This window comes from Neurospora crassa, linkage group V, assembly GCF_000182925.2.
Source record: "Neurospora crassa OR74A linkage group V, whole genome shotgun sequence".
NCBI lineage: Eukaryota > Fungi > Ascomycota > Sordariomycetes > Sordariales > Sordariaceae > Neurospora > Neurospora crassa.
The window spans coordinates 4,793,350-4,810,052 of NC_026505.1; the positions used below are offsets into that span (position 1 = coordinate 4,793,350).

Here is a 16,703-nt window from a genome sequence, read left to right on the forward strand (position 1 = left end):
GCTATTAATAGTTTAGCAATATAATTATAGTCCTTTACGAATTTTCAATAGAAATTGTAAAAGCTTAGGAAGGACTAGATACCTCTTACGTTAGTAGGGACTTACTAATCCTTAATAACGGCGATCTTTTAAAGATCGACTATAACGCCGTTTTTATTAATAATAAATCCTAGGAACTTTATCCTTTCTACGTAGAATTCGTACTTATTTAAGTCAATTTATAAATTAATTGCCTTTAAATATACTAATACCTTCTTTACGTAGACCTTATATTCTTCTAGGCTATTAGAGAAGATAAGGATATTATTAATATAAGTATTATAGAAATTATTTAAATAACCTATTAGGGTATTATTAATATAATATTAGAAGGTAAATAATTTATTAATTAATTTAAAAGGTAATACCTTATATTTATAAGCCCTATACTGAGTATAAAAGGTAGTTAACTCTTTATTATTAAAGTATATTTATATTCGATGGAATATTTATTAGATATCAATCTTCGTAAAGATTTTAATTTAGTTAATCCGAGCGATAATTTCTTCGATAAAGGGTAATAGGTATTGATCCTTCCGTATGACTACGTTTAATTTCCTATAGTCTACGTAGAAATATAATCCCTTATTAGCTTTAAGTATGAAAAGGATGGGTGCGGCCTATAGTATTAAATTACTTTTAATAAAGCCTTTCGCAAGGGCTTCATTCATATACTTCCAATATACTTCTAATTTATTAATAGTCATTTTATATAGTAGGCTATAATTAAATTCTTCTAATTTCGCTCCCTCTTCTAATTTAATTTTGTAGTTACTTAGATAATATTAGGGTAGGGTATCCAATTACTTCTTATTAAAAATATTAAAATATTAATAGGTATACTTAAATACTTTTTTCCTAGCCCTCTTTCTCAATTCCTCCTCGTCCTTAAATAAAGTTTAATCCTAACGACATTAGTCTTTAATAAATCGGTTTAGTTCATATAAATTAGTAACGCCTATATATTTACGTTCGGTAAATTTCAAAAAGGCTTCCGCTCCTATAATTACAAGGTCGTTATAATATTTATATTATTCTATTCCGTCCCTCTTAAAACAATAACAACTACAAGTATCCTCGCCCTAGTAAGAATCATCTTCCCGTTCTTTATTTAATATAGCAATATATTTTCATTTTGTAAGTAATTTGGGTTTGTCCTACTTAGGAAGGGAGTATTAATTATAGAACTCCCTTTCTATTTTAATAAGGTCTTTATTCTCTCCCTTTCTAATCGGCCGTATTTTAGAATTTATAAATAGTTTAGTAGGACGATTTAATAACTCTAGGTCCTTAGGATCTTCTAGGGTAGGCTACTCTAGCTCCCGAATGCGGCGTTCGATCTCTTTTAGGGTAGTAGTTTTTATTTTCTCTATTTTTTCTTCCGTTTCCTCTTCTTCTTTAGTCTAGGGAAAGATTAGATATTATATAACCGTATTGACTAATACCCTATATTTCTATATCTAGTACTTCCCTAAGATTAAATTATAACTAGAGTTAATAATTATTATTACTTTATTAAGAAGGATATAGTATTGGATTCGGATAGTGCTTCGTAAGTATAAATTAATCGTTTTACTATATTACCCATTGTACCCTCTTACTATATAGGGTTTAAAACCTTATAGCTATTTAATTTATAGTTAGTTAATTAATTATTTAGCGAATATCTTACTTATAAAGATATTTCCGTTTACTTCCGAATTAATAAGTGCATCTTTAGTATTTAAAGTTTTTTTATTACTAATTATAATATAGGATATAAGTAATACTTCCCCGCCTAAATACGCGTTTAGAAAATCCTTTTCTACCTTTATTACCCTTGCTTCTACAATCTTTACCTTTATTAGGTAGATATTAATTAATTTATACCTTAAGAGGGAATTTATAATATTTAAGGTAATTAATTTTTTAATTCCTCTACATCTTTCTCAACCTTACAAACGAACTGCTCTACTAATTTATTAATACAATTAGAATTATTATACTTATTAGGGCAATCTTTAAAACGATAGCTAATTTACTTATAAATAAAATACTTATTTTCCTCTAATAATCTACGGGCTTTATCCTTTAATATATCAAGAGGATATTAATAACCCAAACTAGAGCCCGAACCCTTGGTTGTAAATAAGGATAAGGATAAACCCTTAGCCTTACTAGAAATATTTAATAAAAAAAAGGGGTTCTTAGTATCTCTATCTTTACTTTTATCCTTTTATTTAAATTTTTATAAATACTAGTTATTCTTAATATACTTTTTTATTATATATACGAAGGTTGTAAAATCGATTGTATCTTCCCTATAACCAAAAAGGAGAGTATTTTAAATATTAATCGGAAGTTTCTAATTAAACTCTTACTTCTAAGTATCGGCCGGATGGTTATATTTGCTAGCTAGGCGTATAAAGGTATTATAGAAATTTTAGAAGTTTTAGTTTATTTTATATTATAATTTATTAAATTCGAGAATAATCTTCTTCTTATAGTTATAATTATAATATTCGTTTTTAAAGTAATTTAATAATTATTAGAATATTTTAAAGTAGTACGGACCGTCTCCCAGGTACAATTCTAAGTCTTAGGCCGCTTTACTAGCCGTATAGTTCTCAATATATATTTTTCTAACTTTGTCGTCCGTAAAATAGTCGGTATTAAACTTCAGTTTATTTTAAATATAATAATACTATATATTAAAAAAGATAGTATCCTTATTTTTTTTGTTATAAAAATATAGCGGGTCCTTTTCTTTAACTAATAATCGGCTAATACTAAAAGTAGAGAAGTTTAAAGCTAAGGTACCTTTATATTCGTTATTATCATTCGAATTGTTATTATATCGCTCGGTAATCTTCTAAGTAATTAGGTCGATAGTAACCTTCTTCTTTTATTTCCGTAGGTCTATATTCTCTTTAGTAAATTAAGTAATAATAGTATTTAAATCGACAATCTCTCCTTCCTTTAGAACTACTTCCATTCTTAACTCTTCTACCTAAACCTTAATAGTAATAAATATATCCTTAACTATTAATAATTTACGGCGGGTTAAAGCGAGATTGTACTTAACCTTATTTAATTTAATTAATAATTTAAGGCACTCGCAATATCCTTCGGGGTCCGACCAATTATAGTCGTAATCGTAGGGACGGTCGAATAATAAATTCCAATTATTGTACGAACTTCGGCGGTTAGGACGGGAGTAGTTACAGTCCTTAGGGTTACTATTATCTCTATCGTTATTATTTTAAATTTAACTACTTATAGTAATATTTAGTTTAGCGAATCTAAAGTAAAACTCTTCGGTTAAATTAGTATTCTTTTTACGTAGTAATACGTTCTTATAATATAGTTTCTATAATTCGTTTTAATACTCTATAGTCGTTACGGGGGTACTGGAGTTGGTCAAAGTATTCTTAAAGAGAATTACTTTCTTCTTAAATTTGAAATTCTCATCCTCGGCTATCTTCTAATAATTAAAGAAATTTATTGTATATTCGTATATTTTATTTAAATTAATATTAAAATTAATAATAATAATTTAATAATTATATTATTAAGTAAGCACTACCTCTACAAGGATAGTATATAATTTAATCTCTTAGAAGATTACTTCTAAGCTAATAAGGTCCTAATAAATATTTTAAAATATTGGAAGGTCTATTAATAGAAGTCCCGCGTATAATTCGTTATAATATAAATAATCCGATTAATATTCTTTATTAATAGCTATTAATAGTTGGAAGGCGAAGGAGGGATTATTGCCCTTCTTAGAATAGTATTTTACAATTACGCTAATCTTCGTATATAGGAATTCGTACAAATCTTCTTTTTTAAAGGTATAACGAACGTTAACTATTTTATTAGTAACTTCCTAATTAAAAAACGCAATCGCCTCTTCTATATTATTAGGAGCCTCTTTATTATTTAAATTAAATATATCCAAAGTCCTAAATTAAGTATCCTATTTATCTTTAATAATAATAATATTCAACGAACGCCAACAGAAAGCGTCATCCTATTTAATTACCGACTTGAGGATAATAAGGATATTATTAATATTAAAAATAACCTACTCAGTAGCAACCTTATCTTTTTAAGCTCTAATAACCTACTTTTAAACTTTATTAATTTAGGTACTTATAGCGGCAAATACCTTTAATATAGTATTCTACTTCTTTAACAAAGCTTAGGCTATCGCCTTCTCTTTGGAGGTATATACTATTGCGGAATAATCTTTAACGATACGATATAATTAAATTACTTCTTTTTCAAAATAATAGGATATTTAGTTTCCTCCCTAAAAAATATAAGATTGATCTTGTGATTGTTACGAGCGATGTAGTTACGAGAGGTAAGTTAATACGTTAATTCTAGGTCTATAGTAGAATTACAAGATGAAGAAGAAAAGAGGGAAACGTATAAAGGTGTCCCCGGGATCCGGGGTTTTAATCCTAGCAGCCCAGGTAGCCGGTATACGCTTTAGTAAATAGCGGTCCCGTAGCTTCAGTACTAGGCACCCGAGCCCGTGGGCCGTGCCTGCCGTGGTCCATCCGCCAGTGCCGTTACATCCTACGCCTATATTTTAATTTTCCTTAGAAAAACACTACAAGAAGACTATAGAAAAATAAGAAAAAATACTACAAAAAGACTATAGTAAACCTATAGTTAATTACTAGGAAACCCCTACTTAATTATAAGATTAGGCGTTATTAGTATTAGTATTACTATCCTCTTTATTATTACTAGTATTATCCTTAGACTTAAGGTATATTTCGTTAATACTATAATACTAATAGTATACGTTAATATATTTCTAAAAGTTATACTTAGAGCGCTTAATCTCTTATAAGACTTTATTATAATTCTAAATTTTATTAGGCTTATAGTAGAATATTATACCTACTATATTAATAATAAAAATTACGTCTTTTAGGATACTAAAGTATATAGTTATATAATAAATTATATTATTATTATAATTATAATAAATAATTATAAATATAGTAATTAGCTAGGGTTTCTAAATAGTTAATAAATTTTTAATAACCTTTAAAGAAATAAATATTAAAGGGGGTAAAAAAGGGGGAAAAAATTTATAATTAATTTATTTATAATTAGAGTAATACTTCTTACTATTTATAAATTCGTTTAAATCCTTATTATTATTTTTATTAATAAATTTATAAAAGGCTTTACGGGTATTATTAAAGAGAGGGCCTTTGAAATCCTTTTTAAACTTCTATCTCTCTTCAACCTTACGCTCTATATAATTAATAACGTACTTATATACCTTTCCTTCCTAATACTATTCAAATTCAATACCTTTAGTATATATAATTTTGGTAATAGCTTTTTTAACTTTTAATAAAATATTAGTAAAGGGTTTCTAAAGTATTTCCGAACGGTTTCCGAACAATCTTTTTATAGAATTTTTTAAACTTTTTTTAAGGTTTTTAAGTACTTTAAAAGCCCTTTACAACCCCTCCTATATACCCCCCTAAACCCTTAAAAAATATAGTACAATATTTATTTTTAATAATAATAGCCGAGGTAGCGGCTTAGCGCTTTAAGGCGCATTCTTATTTCTTTTTAGCCGGGGAGGATACTAGCTTCTTAAGTACAATAAATTATATATTATATACTATAATATCCTAAGCAACGGTATTAAAAATATATTCCAATAATTTATACTAAGCTATATTATATTTATATTTATTAATAGTTTTTATACCTTTAATTACCCCTTTTAAACCCTATTTTAAACCCCTTAATAAACCCTTTAAAAAGTATAAAGGAAAATATTAATTTACTAGCAGCTATAGCCTATTTTTCGTAATTAGGACGACTATTAACGTTTATAATAATACGTCCGTCTTTTTTAATACTTAAAATAATATAGTATTTATCTTTATAGTAATAATGGAGAGTATTTTTATTTATAATTTTAGAATAAAAATATAATTCGCCATCTTCGTCCGTCTTACAATAGAACTTCTTATAAAAGTAAACTTTAACCGTATAATATTATTTACCCTAATAAAAATAAAGGGTTAGTAAGGAGTTTTTAAATAATTTTTAAGGCCTTTATAAAACCTAAAAAACTTTAAACTTATACTAGCGGGCAGGGTATTAACTATAATTACAATTGCGGGCAAACCCTCGGGCTGGGTTTCGAATTTACTATACTTATTAAAGGCTCTTTAAAAAAAGATAATATTAATTTATATTTAAAAAAAAAGTGAGAAAAAAATCAACCCTATAAAAACCGTATAGAAAAAAACCAACCCCGCGAAAACCGTACGGAAAAAAAGTTAATTATATAATAATTATATAGAAAAGAAAAGTCGTAGAAACTATACGGAAACTAGTGAATTTACTCCTAGGTTGTATTTAGTCGATATAGTAGCGGTTATCGATAATATTATTAATAGAGAGAAAAAGTAGAAACTAACCGGTGATTTTAAATTTTTAAACCTATCTTCTAATAATTTGCTCAATATATTTACTTTCTATTTTCTATCCAATGTCTATTTTAATAGAAAAATATTAATATCCTTAGAACTTCTTTTATAATTAATAAGACCTATAAAAGTATTATATAAGTAGTATTGAAATATTGAGTTTATATATAATATATATATTAAATATATATTGTAAGGTATTGAGCTTATATATATTTAATTACATTTTATACCTTGTGGGGTGTACCTTCGACATTTGCACCTGCGAGTCAAACGCAGGTTGGCTGCAAACGAGACCCACAAGGGGGGTCGCCTCAACTAGACACCGGCCGAGTTGAGAATTCTCAAGTTGCTCTTCCAATCTTGGTCCGCCACAAAGCCCAGCTTCATGCTGATACTCTCACAGTTCCTCCACACCTTATTAAATCAATACCCTATCAATTAAACAGATATAAATCCAAGTGATATTGCTCCTTTCGAATGCTTCGACACAAAAGAAATTCGTCTCTGGTCGTTTTGTGATGTGTTGTAATGTGTTGTTGTTCAATGCTACCGTTTTCCCTCACTCCTTCAACCCAAATCCTGATGTTATGCAACCCCGGAAAAAAAACTCCGCGCTAAAAGAGACAAGAAAACATGCAGAAAGACTCTTAAAGCTTTCGGCCCGCCCGACCCCGCTCGACATTGCTCTACCGTCTTGGTGAATCACTCCGCCCTAGCCGAGTGATACGAACAATATCACGATCGTCCTCTGGATGACTTGTGCCAAGCACGGCTAGACCGCAACATCAGCCACCCGCACAGCCTCGTCAACCCAGCCAAGAGCCCGCCATTCAAGGCGACCTGCCCAATATGTTCCTGGCAAACCATGCCCTCTTCCCCGTCGACTTTGTGCTCCTTCTGGACTCCGGCGATTCCGGTGAGAACAGCGGCCGTGCACGGTTCACGAACGGGGTCTCTAGTCGTCGAGGGCCTGAGCCACCTGATGATGCGGACATGACACTTTCGCTGTCCTTTGCTGGTGATGTTGCTGCTGCTGCTGCTGCTGCTGCTGCTGCTGTCGTTGTTGTTGATGTTGTCACCCATGTCGTGCCATTGTCTGATGTTGTTTTGCTGACATCACCTCTTGCCGCGCGAGCCATACGTTCCATGTTCTTGATGCTGTCCATGAACCCTTCGGCGCTGTTGGGACTTGAAGTCGGGTCTTTTAGGAACGAATTCCGAGCCCGCATTAGTGCCCTTTCCGTCGAGATGTCCTCCTCGCCGAGGGTAGCATTAGGGCTGAGATTGGCTTCTGGGTGTGGTAATGTTGTGTTTCGGTCTGATAGTGGTGTCAGTCAAGACCAATATGCAGTGATAGGTATGCCATGCTTACGCACCTCCATTGAAGGGCTCTGGGAACCCAGTATCCCGTCCTCTTGACGATGTGCTTGAACAGGGTCGGAGGCTAGACATGTCGTCGATGGTTGATGAGGAGCTAACCCGCTGGCGAGAGAATCTGTGGCGCGTGAAACTGCGCATCATGAATGAATTTAGTACACGTGTAGTGTAAACAGGACGTCTTATGATCTTTATGTACGACCCCGGGTTCTGCCGGGTCTTGCCGAGCAACGCGTAATCGCCCTGTCCCTTTGCCACTTGTGCTCGGCTTCAGGAAAAAGCATCGAGAATCTCCAACTTGGAGACAAATGTGAATATAGAGATGTCGGTTGATCCCACATTATGAGGTTCGAGAAGTCGAATCCCCCCTGACAAGTAATGCGATATCGCTTGGTGTGGCGATCATAAGGTGGGAAGAAATGAGTGAATCAAAGATACACGAGATTGCCCCGAGACCCCATGAAATAGGAATGGGGTGGGAACTTGGAAGCTCTAACCGACAGACAGGCAAGACAAATCCAAGAACAATTCCCGTACAAGAAAGGGAATTTCGAACCAAAGCGGTGGGAAAAGTTTAACGCTCTCACCCGAACGCACATGGTATTGTTTCCAAAGACACCGCGCAGCTTGCATCATGCCGCCGCTTGGACGAGCAGTGCAATTCCTTGTACATCCTTGCTTGGGCCATGCTTGAACCTTCAAGAACGACCAAGCAATGAACGATGCTTCATGGCCCGAGAAGTTTCAGAATGCCATGGTCTCGGGTTCGTGTTGAGCAATGAGTGGCTGAGGGCAAGTCATCTGGCTTTCGACTTACCACTATAGAACGAGGTGACGGCGAAAACTCCGCGGAGGTAGGGGTCGGTCTTCGTCGCGAACCGTGCTCGGACACTGAGGGTCACAGGCGCTGTGAGGATCAGGCGCGCTATAAGTCAAGGTGGCACGGCCAAAGGTGAAAACCAGCGGTTTTGTTGCGTTTTCGGCCATAGAACGATTGAGTTCAGACTGAGTAGTTTGGGTGGATGGGATTATATTGAAACCTGTGACGTGATCTGCCCTCCAGGAACCTTTTAAAGTCCATCTCTGATTCTCCGGTATCAGCACCCCGCAGGGTCCTCAGTGGCCCCAACCAACATGTTCGGGGAAAAGGTAAGTGGAATAGTTTGACGTCACTGAGGCATTTGGCCGACCATTCAATCAGCCATCAATCCATCACGAAAAAATAAGGGTCTGTTCAACGACGGAGTCGTGAGCAATTGGCTGGTCAAACACATCCATCGCAGCATGCACTGACACGAGCGAAAAATTCATCGCGGTCCATGTCGCCCTATCGAGCAATGGCGCAAGAAATAGTCGAGCTGAGTTGAGGTAGTGCAGTCTTTTGCTCCCGAACCCGCAGCACCGGTGATGCAGGTCTCACTCTAAACCCACATCGGCGAAAAATTTGGTGTTCAGCTTTGGTAGATCATTTTGTCTTAGATGCCGTCTCGGCTTCCGAGTTGCGGTCTATCCGAAGGCCAACACATAATGTTCCAAGTGGATGTCAACTTTGAACGTGTGGAAGATTGTCAACCCTGCAGACACTCGTCTATCATGACTTGATTTCGAAAGGAAGGGGGAGAAGAGGTCTTGTACAGGCTTTAGTACCCCTTCAATGCTGCGCTGAGAGGTGTTTGGGGCGATTAGGACGGGGGAGTTAACCAGCTTATCTGCAGCAGAAACGGACATTAGAGGGATCGTTTGAGGTTGTGGAGGGCGGCAACAAGTCCGTCGATTTACCCCTTATAGGTTCTCGACGCTTCATCGAGCAACACAGAACAGACTTCCAGATCTCGCACGGATGTCATTTCGAAAGCTAACCGAACTCGCTCATCACTGGATACTTCGTACCACGGCATAGGATCAGATAACTTACCCCAGATGCAGTTTTCATGTGGAATCTTACTTGAAGATGCAACAAGGGATGAAAGGGACATGCTTGATGAATGGCTTGTTTGGTGAAAGAGGAAAAGGCGTGTCAGGCCCAACTGTAAATACCCCGCACAGGGAAAGCTTTGTGGGGAAAATCCCGTCCTATAGTGTACCCGGCGCAAGCACTCACCGATGCTCCTTCCAATCTCATCCCCAAAGGCGCCCGCTCATATAAGGCCTTAGTCCATACCTTCGCTCCTTGCAGCACTCTTCAGCCAACAACGGAGATCCTCTGGCTAGTTGAGGTAGCGTAGAGAGATACCTACTCAGTACTGAGCTCCATTCTCGGCCGGGGCAGATCATGTTATGTGGCTCTTTTTACCAAGGAACAAAGCCCGGACACCGTGCTTCATGCACATGCCGTACACCGCGGGAGCTTTTATACATGAGCTGGAGAGGCCAAGTATTGTAGAGCCGAGGGTATGTAAAACTGGTGGTGTCGTCCGTGTTGGTATTAAACCGTCGTTTATGATGGAAAACGAAATAATCAAAGATAAGAAATATGTGAGAGCTTGACAGACACCGCCCCTTTCTTGCTCTTTGTGTTCGACGGATCTAGCCACAGGTGGTGTGCAATCGATATATATATATAAAAAAAAAAGACTTTTTGTGATCAGTCACCGAGATGCCCGAAGAGACAGGTGGGCACGTTTGCGCTCGACACCCAGCTCAAGTTCATACCACGTAAGCCACGTAACCCACCAAAGCGCAGAATCTGGTCAAGTCAGGAAGGAATCCAGGAGCAACCGCCGAACTACTCTCAACTTGAGCTTTCGTACTAGACAGACTTCACAGCACAGGGTCGGGGGTCAATGTTTACAACTCAAACCAGAATGATGGGGGTATATTCATAAATTTCTTGTTCTCTCCTCTTCACTTCTTCGTATGCCCAGCCAACCGATGATGCTAGCTAGGATTTACATAACGACCTCCGCAAATCCCCCCCTCCCTGTGAGTCCCACTTGCTCAACGTGAAACTAAAGCTAACAAGCAGTGTACACTGCGTACATCTGGAGCGAGGATCCCAAGCACAAAAACTAGAACATACATCTGCTTTCGCTTCGCTTGCTATGCGCGTTTCTCTTCCCTTGAACGCCTCGCCAAGGTTCGAACAATGCGATGTGACACCTATGTGAAGAAAAAAAAAAAAAACCAGAATTGAAAAAAGAAATTGGGGCTCATCAAAACCCAACCATAAAACCATACGACATTATAGCCATACATTGGAGTCCAACATGAGGACCTCATGTGTGCAAGGTCAATCAATCAAAAACACCGCTCGTGCTTCTTTCTTCTCGTTCTTCGAGATCTCCTTTTTTTCCAAGACACCCGTTCACCTCGGATGTCCCCTTAGCCCACCACGAGCCAACCTGCAGGTAGTGCCTTTTTCAGATGGAACTTTCCTTCATGGACCGTCTAGTGGCAGGCTTAAGCCATTCTTACTGACAAACCCACTCAGCGAAAACGCACCACCTGGCTGTCCTATCAGCCAACACCAGTCCCCTCCATGTACCGCGCTCGCTGCACTTGATGATGGTCTCCCACGTGCCTCCATCCCCTTCCTCGCCCGGCTCGGCCGCTGCTTGCGCGGCCGCCCGACTCCCGAACCCGATGCCTGTTCCTCTGCCGTTTCCGCGGTCCTCTTTTCTCATCAGCCGGAGGATCTTGCCGCCGGGGGTTTGGATGGCCAGCTTGGCGGGTTTCTTGCTGCTGCTGCTGCTGCTGTTGCCAGAACCGCCAGCGGTGGTGCTGGGCTGGGAACCACCGGCTGCGCTCGAGGTCATGCTCATGGCGCTGGAAGGGCGATGAAAGGGGATCGGAGAGGCGCTGCCGGAGGTAATGGATGGGGACATGGGGCCGTCGGAGGTTGAGCTCGAGCTTGGGTGTTGGCGGATGATGAAGACGAAGGTATTGTTGAGGGCGAGGCGCTGGCATTGCGGTTGGACGATGTAGAGATCATGGCGCTGGGCGTGAGGGGTTGGATGGCGGGTGACGAACTCGTAGGGCGGGTTTTCGCCCGTGTGGATGATGGGAAGAGCGAAGGCGAGAGGGTGTGGGATGTCCTTGATGCTGTGCATTAGGCCACGCTTGCCAGCGTAGATCTTGAGCGTGCCGGTGCCTTCATCGCCGGGCAGGAGGGCCTTGACCGTGTAGCGCTTGACGCCTCCGAACCACTCTGCCTGTGCGAGGGCACGTTTCTTGACTACTTCGCCAGACTCAAAGACATCACCGTCGTTATCCTTGGTGAGGGCGCGAGTCTCGACCTCTGCGGCAATTTCGACATCAGCTGGCACGTTGAACTTGATGTGCACCATTTCGAGATCCTCGATCCTGATCAGAGAGGTGTTGTAGTCAAACATGTCCAGACCGTGCTTGAAGTATGGTGGGCAGGCACAGGGCAAATTGAGTAGGACCTCGTGAGCAACGGGCGGGCAGATGTGTTGTTGTTCGTGGTGTTCGGGGATATGCGTCCAGCAGATCTCGGTAGGGCGTGCTAGGAACCACCAGGGGTCCGCTTGAGAGCTGTTCCAACTCGAGTACAGAGCACGGCGTGGGAAGGACGGGCTCGCCAAACAGGTATCCATCATCCTCCACTCGTTGTCAACAATCACCGCATTCCACCAGTGGTTGGGACGGGGAACAATATTGGCATCAGGGATCTCGCCGGGCGATTTGAGATAACCGCGGACGACCTCACAATGCAGGCCCACAGCTTCGCACATCTCCGCAACGAGAACCGCAAACTCTTCGGAGCATCCACGCCTCGAGTGAATAACCCGTCGCGTGTCGATAGGCCCCTCAAAGTCCTCCTCCCAGCAAACCTTCTCGGAAACCCAGGTGAAGATGGCACGTAGGCGCTGAACATCGCTATGGTATGGCCGGCAAACGTAGGTAGCCGCAAGCGATGCGGCCGTCGTGGTGGGGGGCAGGCTGGCCACAAAGCGGGAGTTCTTGTCGACCTGGCTCAGGTTAATAGTTAGATAGTTGAAGGGCTCCTGGACGGGCATTCCATCGGCGCCCTCATCGCCATCGATGCTGTTGTACAGTTCCTCCACGGGATTCAAAGCTGGATGGTCCAGCATTTGACATCTTTCCTTTCGTTCCGTACGCTCGTTCTGGCTCAAAGAGTTGGAACGGTTGACGTCTCGCCGAACCTGGACCCAGTCAACACCACTGCCCATGCCTTCCCTCCCAATATTCTTCGCTGGTAACAGGGACGGACCTCCAGATAGAGCAGAAAGCGGATTTGTCGCTGATTTAGTCGGTGAGGATGACCCTGCAGAAGCAATGCTATTTCTGCTGTTGGCAACCCCGGTCTTGGCGGACTCGAGAATTCGCTTGATAAAGTTCTGCTTCTTCGGTTTTGGGGTAACAAGGCCTCCCAGGTTACCCATCGAGTCCTCTTGGCCAAGGTCGGTACGGGACTTTGGTTGCATATGCACATTCTCCGAAGCATGGCTGCTGTGGTACGTTATCCCCGTAAACGGAGTTTCTGGGCGGTCGGATTCCTCCCGGATGCTGAGCGCACTGTGAGCCCTAATTCGGTTCTTCCTTGCCAAGCTTCCAGCACTCGTGGCGCTTATGCCCCCCGCTGAAACACCACTCATCAGACTCCGATTAGTACTGTCAGTTGTTGTCGAGGAATAGGTGACATTGCTTGGGGCATCGGATGCATTAGTCGACGTGGTTTTGGTGGTCGAACTTCGATCAAGAGTCTGTCGTCCCATATCATATGATGACTTCTTTTTCCTAAGCCTTGGGTCTGCCGCCACTCGGGACTCGATTGATGACTTTGGCCTGTTCATGAACGGACTTTTAGGAGGAGGAGGGGGGCCTTCAGTAATGTTATTCATGCTGGCGCTATGCTGGTGCATGGTCCTCAACCTGGATTCCATCCTCTCGACGTAGTTACTTAACTGTGGGAGGCGTGATGGCTCATCTTGTGGTTGGGGCGGTTTGGACGTCGGTCCTACCAAGCTCGAGCCAGTCCCACTGTATGTTTCGTATCCCTCGTCGATTAACAGGGTACTTTGAGGTCGTTTATCCCGAGCCTTCCTCGATTTTTGGTGAATTTCTTCAAAAGCCTCGGGCGCCCAGGGGTCGAGAGGCTCCGGAGATCCATCGCGAGGAAGTTTACCGCCGCCGCTCAACACGTCCAACTGCTCCATCACATCATCCATGGCCTCTCTCAACGGTGATGGAGTCATAGCCCCTGATGCCGCCGGTGAAGGAGGGCATGGTGACGGTGTCCTTGCCATTGGGTAGCCATTGTAACTCTGGTTGTATGGAGCCGTGGAATTTGGTCTTGGTATATCCTCATAGTATTGTGGTTGATATTGTGAATGCTGGTCCCCGTTGTAGGAGTTTTTGGATCCATGTCGTGAAATGGGGTTGCGGTGCGGAGGGGGCGGTGGAGGCGGTGAATCCCCTCCCCCGGGACCTCCTTCCTGATATTGGCCATCCTGGAGCTGGGGAGGTCGGTAGGGCCTGTACGAGGGTGCTGGCGATGGCGGCGCGGGGGAGTGAGCTCTCATTGGCGAATACGCTCTGGCCGGCGACGCATCTCTGATTGGTGGTGTTCCCCTGTAATCCAGCTGATGCTTGTAAGGAGATCGTGACCTGGATGGCGATGTGTTTCGGAGCGGTGCCGGTGACGGTGAGTGCGAATGGGGGTGGTATGGCGCGGGGGAGGGCACGTATGGGGCGGGCGACGAAGCTCGGGGGCGGTATGGTGCTGGCGATGCTTCCCTGTACGGCGACGGTGATGCTGCCCGGAAGGGTCCTGTCGGTGCTGGTGACCCGGCTAGAGGCGGCGGTATCGGTACCGGATACGGAGCCGGAGAGGGTGCTCGGTAGGGATTCGGCGACGCAGCTCTGAATGGTGCCGGTGACGGTGCCCTCCCTCCATGGCTAGGCGGGTGAGGACCGCCGTGGGGATATCCGTAGCCATGCCCGCCCTCTCTTCCTCCTGGGTGCCCTATGGGTCCTCGTGATCGTGGTCGAATCGAGCCAGCGCGCGGGGGTCGGCTTACAGAGCCATCCTTGTAGGTCTCGGGGACTTTTGCTGTCGTATAATGGGGAGCCTTTGAGTAGGCCTCGAAGGGTTTCCGAAAGGTCCTCGACTTTTGCGGGGTGCCGCTGGGACTGGGCGAGTTGCTGGAAGCCATGGGGCTCGTGGATCTGCTTGTCGGCCTGAAGTTTTCGGGCATCAGCTCGACGAAGTTGGAGGGGAAGACGCCAATTGCCCTCCTGTCGCGCCATAGCCTCCCCGTCCACCATGAGCCGTCGCCGGCGTTGAGACATTCTATTAGGTCGCCTTCGATGAAACCGAGGTCGCGTTTGTTCTGCAAGCACACGATGGATCGGTCAGTCAGGCTGTCACAGCTTGGATGTTGGAGCCGGATGGGAAGCAGCATTGGCACTCGCGATTGCTGGGCAAGACGGACCGCAGGAAGGTAATTGCAGTATATCTGTCTAGTAGGCACGCACCTCTCCTCCCCACGAGTAGACAGCCCGAACCCAACAAGGGAACCGCGTCGGGACTGGTGGTGGTGCGGGAACCATATCTTGGTCGAGTCGCGGCGGGCAGGTGTCTGTCAGTCGGGTTGCAGGTCAGGGGCGGTGGAACTCCAAGGCGACTGCACTCGAGCCCGCACGTACACACGGCGGCGGCGGACGGGCGGTGCAGGCTTGGTTGGACTGGTGGTGGTAGTTCCCGTGCAGGTTGGTTTCTATGTCAACAACAAATGTCGGTCGGCCCACACCACTTGCAAAAGCAACAAACCCGGGAGCAAGGAAGGCGTTCGGACGAACGAGCGGACGGAAAACAGCAAAGCAAAGCAAACGCCTACAGCCCAAGGACCAGGACCCAAGCAAAAACCTTTGGACAGACAGACAGACAGACAGACCTGGCGCAGCTGAAGATGGGATGGATCCAGACCACACCGAATTGGAGCTATAAGCCTGTATGAGGCATCCGAGGTGGAGCTGCAAAAATGGGGAATCCGCTTCAGGTGCAGAAGGGGAGAGAGAGTGTGTGTGTGTGTGTTGGAGTCGGGTCGGGCAGAGAGAAACCGACGACAAGGACTTGTCTCGCTATTCGATTCTCTCACCGGCCAGTATGATGGGATTGTCTGTTGCCCAGGCAGCCGTGTCGATGTACCTGTCTGACCTAGTTGTTCCTTTGCCGTCTCTCTGTTCTGGTCAAGGCCGGGGTTGTGGTAGGTAGATAGGTTTGGTTTGGCGCGAGTTGGTGAGCTTATGGGCGGCGGGCTCTTGCTGAACGGCGACTCAGGGAGGCTCAGGTTGTGTCTGTCGGTTTGAGGTTGCAGTGTATAGTGTTCCCGTCCCTTGTGTGTGGCTTTGTTGTTCAGTGGCTCCCTTCAGTCACCTCTCAGCTCTTGTTGAAAATGTCTGTGAGACGCAGGACGCGGGCGGGATCTCCCCAACCACCCAATTCCAACTAAACAAAGCAGCAAGAATCGGCCAGAGGTTTGAAGGGATTGACAGGGGTGTTCTTGATATTCCCCGCAAAACAGCGTCGAGGTACTTTCAGGGAAAGGTAGCTTTCCTCCCGTTAAAGCTTCCGGTCAATCAAGGAACAATGCGCACCACTTGCTACATCGTGTACTATGTACATACATGGAGACCATGGCATCGGGAAGTGCAAGGTGCAAGGTGCAAGGTGCTAATCTTTCTGGGAACAAGAGGATTGACGCAACGGCCAAGTTGATGTGTGGTAGTAGTTAGTGTAGGTTGCCCTTGTTTGGTTGGAGAAGTTGGAGACCACAGTCACTAACACAACCAGGATCAAATGCTGAGCAAGGGTCACCTTCCTAGGCAGCCCGGTGTTAG

General features: G+C 43.0%; 2 protein-coding genes across 4 annotated transcripts; both read right to left on the bottom strand.

The window, feature by feature from the left end:
* Nucleotides 1-6,656: 6,656 nt before the first annotated feature.
* NCU17019 lies at nt 6,657-9,020 on the bottom strand. 2 transcript variants are annotated; one of them, XM_011396542.1, is made up of 3 exons: nt 8,695-9,020; nt 7,877-8,010; nt 6,657-7,818 (listed from the first exon to the last, which is right to left on the bottom strand). In XM_011396542.1, exons 2-3 carry the CDS (start codon nt 7,950-7,952, stop codon nt 7,331-7,333), a joined length of 564 nt encoding a protein of 187 aa, XP_011394844.1. In that variant the 5' UTR covers nt 7,953-8,010; nt 8,695-9,020; the 3' UTR covers nt 6,657-7,330. The 2 variants fall into 2 exon arrangements, with proteins under 2 accessions (XP_011394844.1, XP_011394845.1); XM_011396543.1 differs by lacking the exon at nt 8,695-9,020 and having other exon boundaries at nt 7,877-8,667.
* Nucleotides 9,021-10,667: 1,647 nt separating this feature from the next.
* On the bottom strand, nt 10,668-16,347 carry NCU04095. Of its 2 annotated transcripts, none has more exons than XM_011396307.1 (2): nt 15,339-16,347; nt 10,668-15,193 (listed from the first exon to the last, which is right to left on the bottom strand). In XM_011396307.1, the coding sequence occupies exons 1-2, from the start codon at nt 15,411-15,413 to the stop codon at nt 11,288-11,290; spliced, it is 3,981 nt and encodes a 1,326-aa protein (XP_011394609.1). In that variant the 5' UTR covers nt 15,414-16,347; the 3' UTR covers nt 10,668-11,287. The 2 variants fall into 2 exon arrangements, with proteins under 2 accessions (XP_011394609.1, XP_011394608.1); XM_011396306.1 differs by having other exon boundaries at nt 15,296-16,347.
* Between the last annotated feature and the right edge of the window lie 356 nt (nt 16,348-16,703).

Bases quoted from the DNA above. Each gene is read 5' to 3' on its own strand.
- NCU17019 (XM_011396543.1), bottom strand. From the start codon at position 8,021: ATGATGCGCAGTTTCACGCGCCACAGATTCTCTCGCCAGCGGGTTAGC. The intron at 7,819-7,876 runs GTGCGTAAGCAT...CACCACTATCAG, and splicing joins CCCAGAGCCCTTCAATGGAG to ACCGAAACACAACATTACCA.
- NCU04095 (XM_011396307.1), bottom strand. From the start codon at position 15,413: ATGGTTCCCGCACCACCACCAGTCCCGACGCGGTTCCCTTGTTGGGTT. The intron at 15,194-15,338 runs GTGCGTGCCTAC...GTGTGCTTGCAG, and splicing joins TCTACTCGTGGGGAGGAGAG to AACAAACGCGACCTCGGTTT.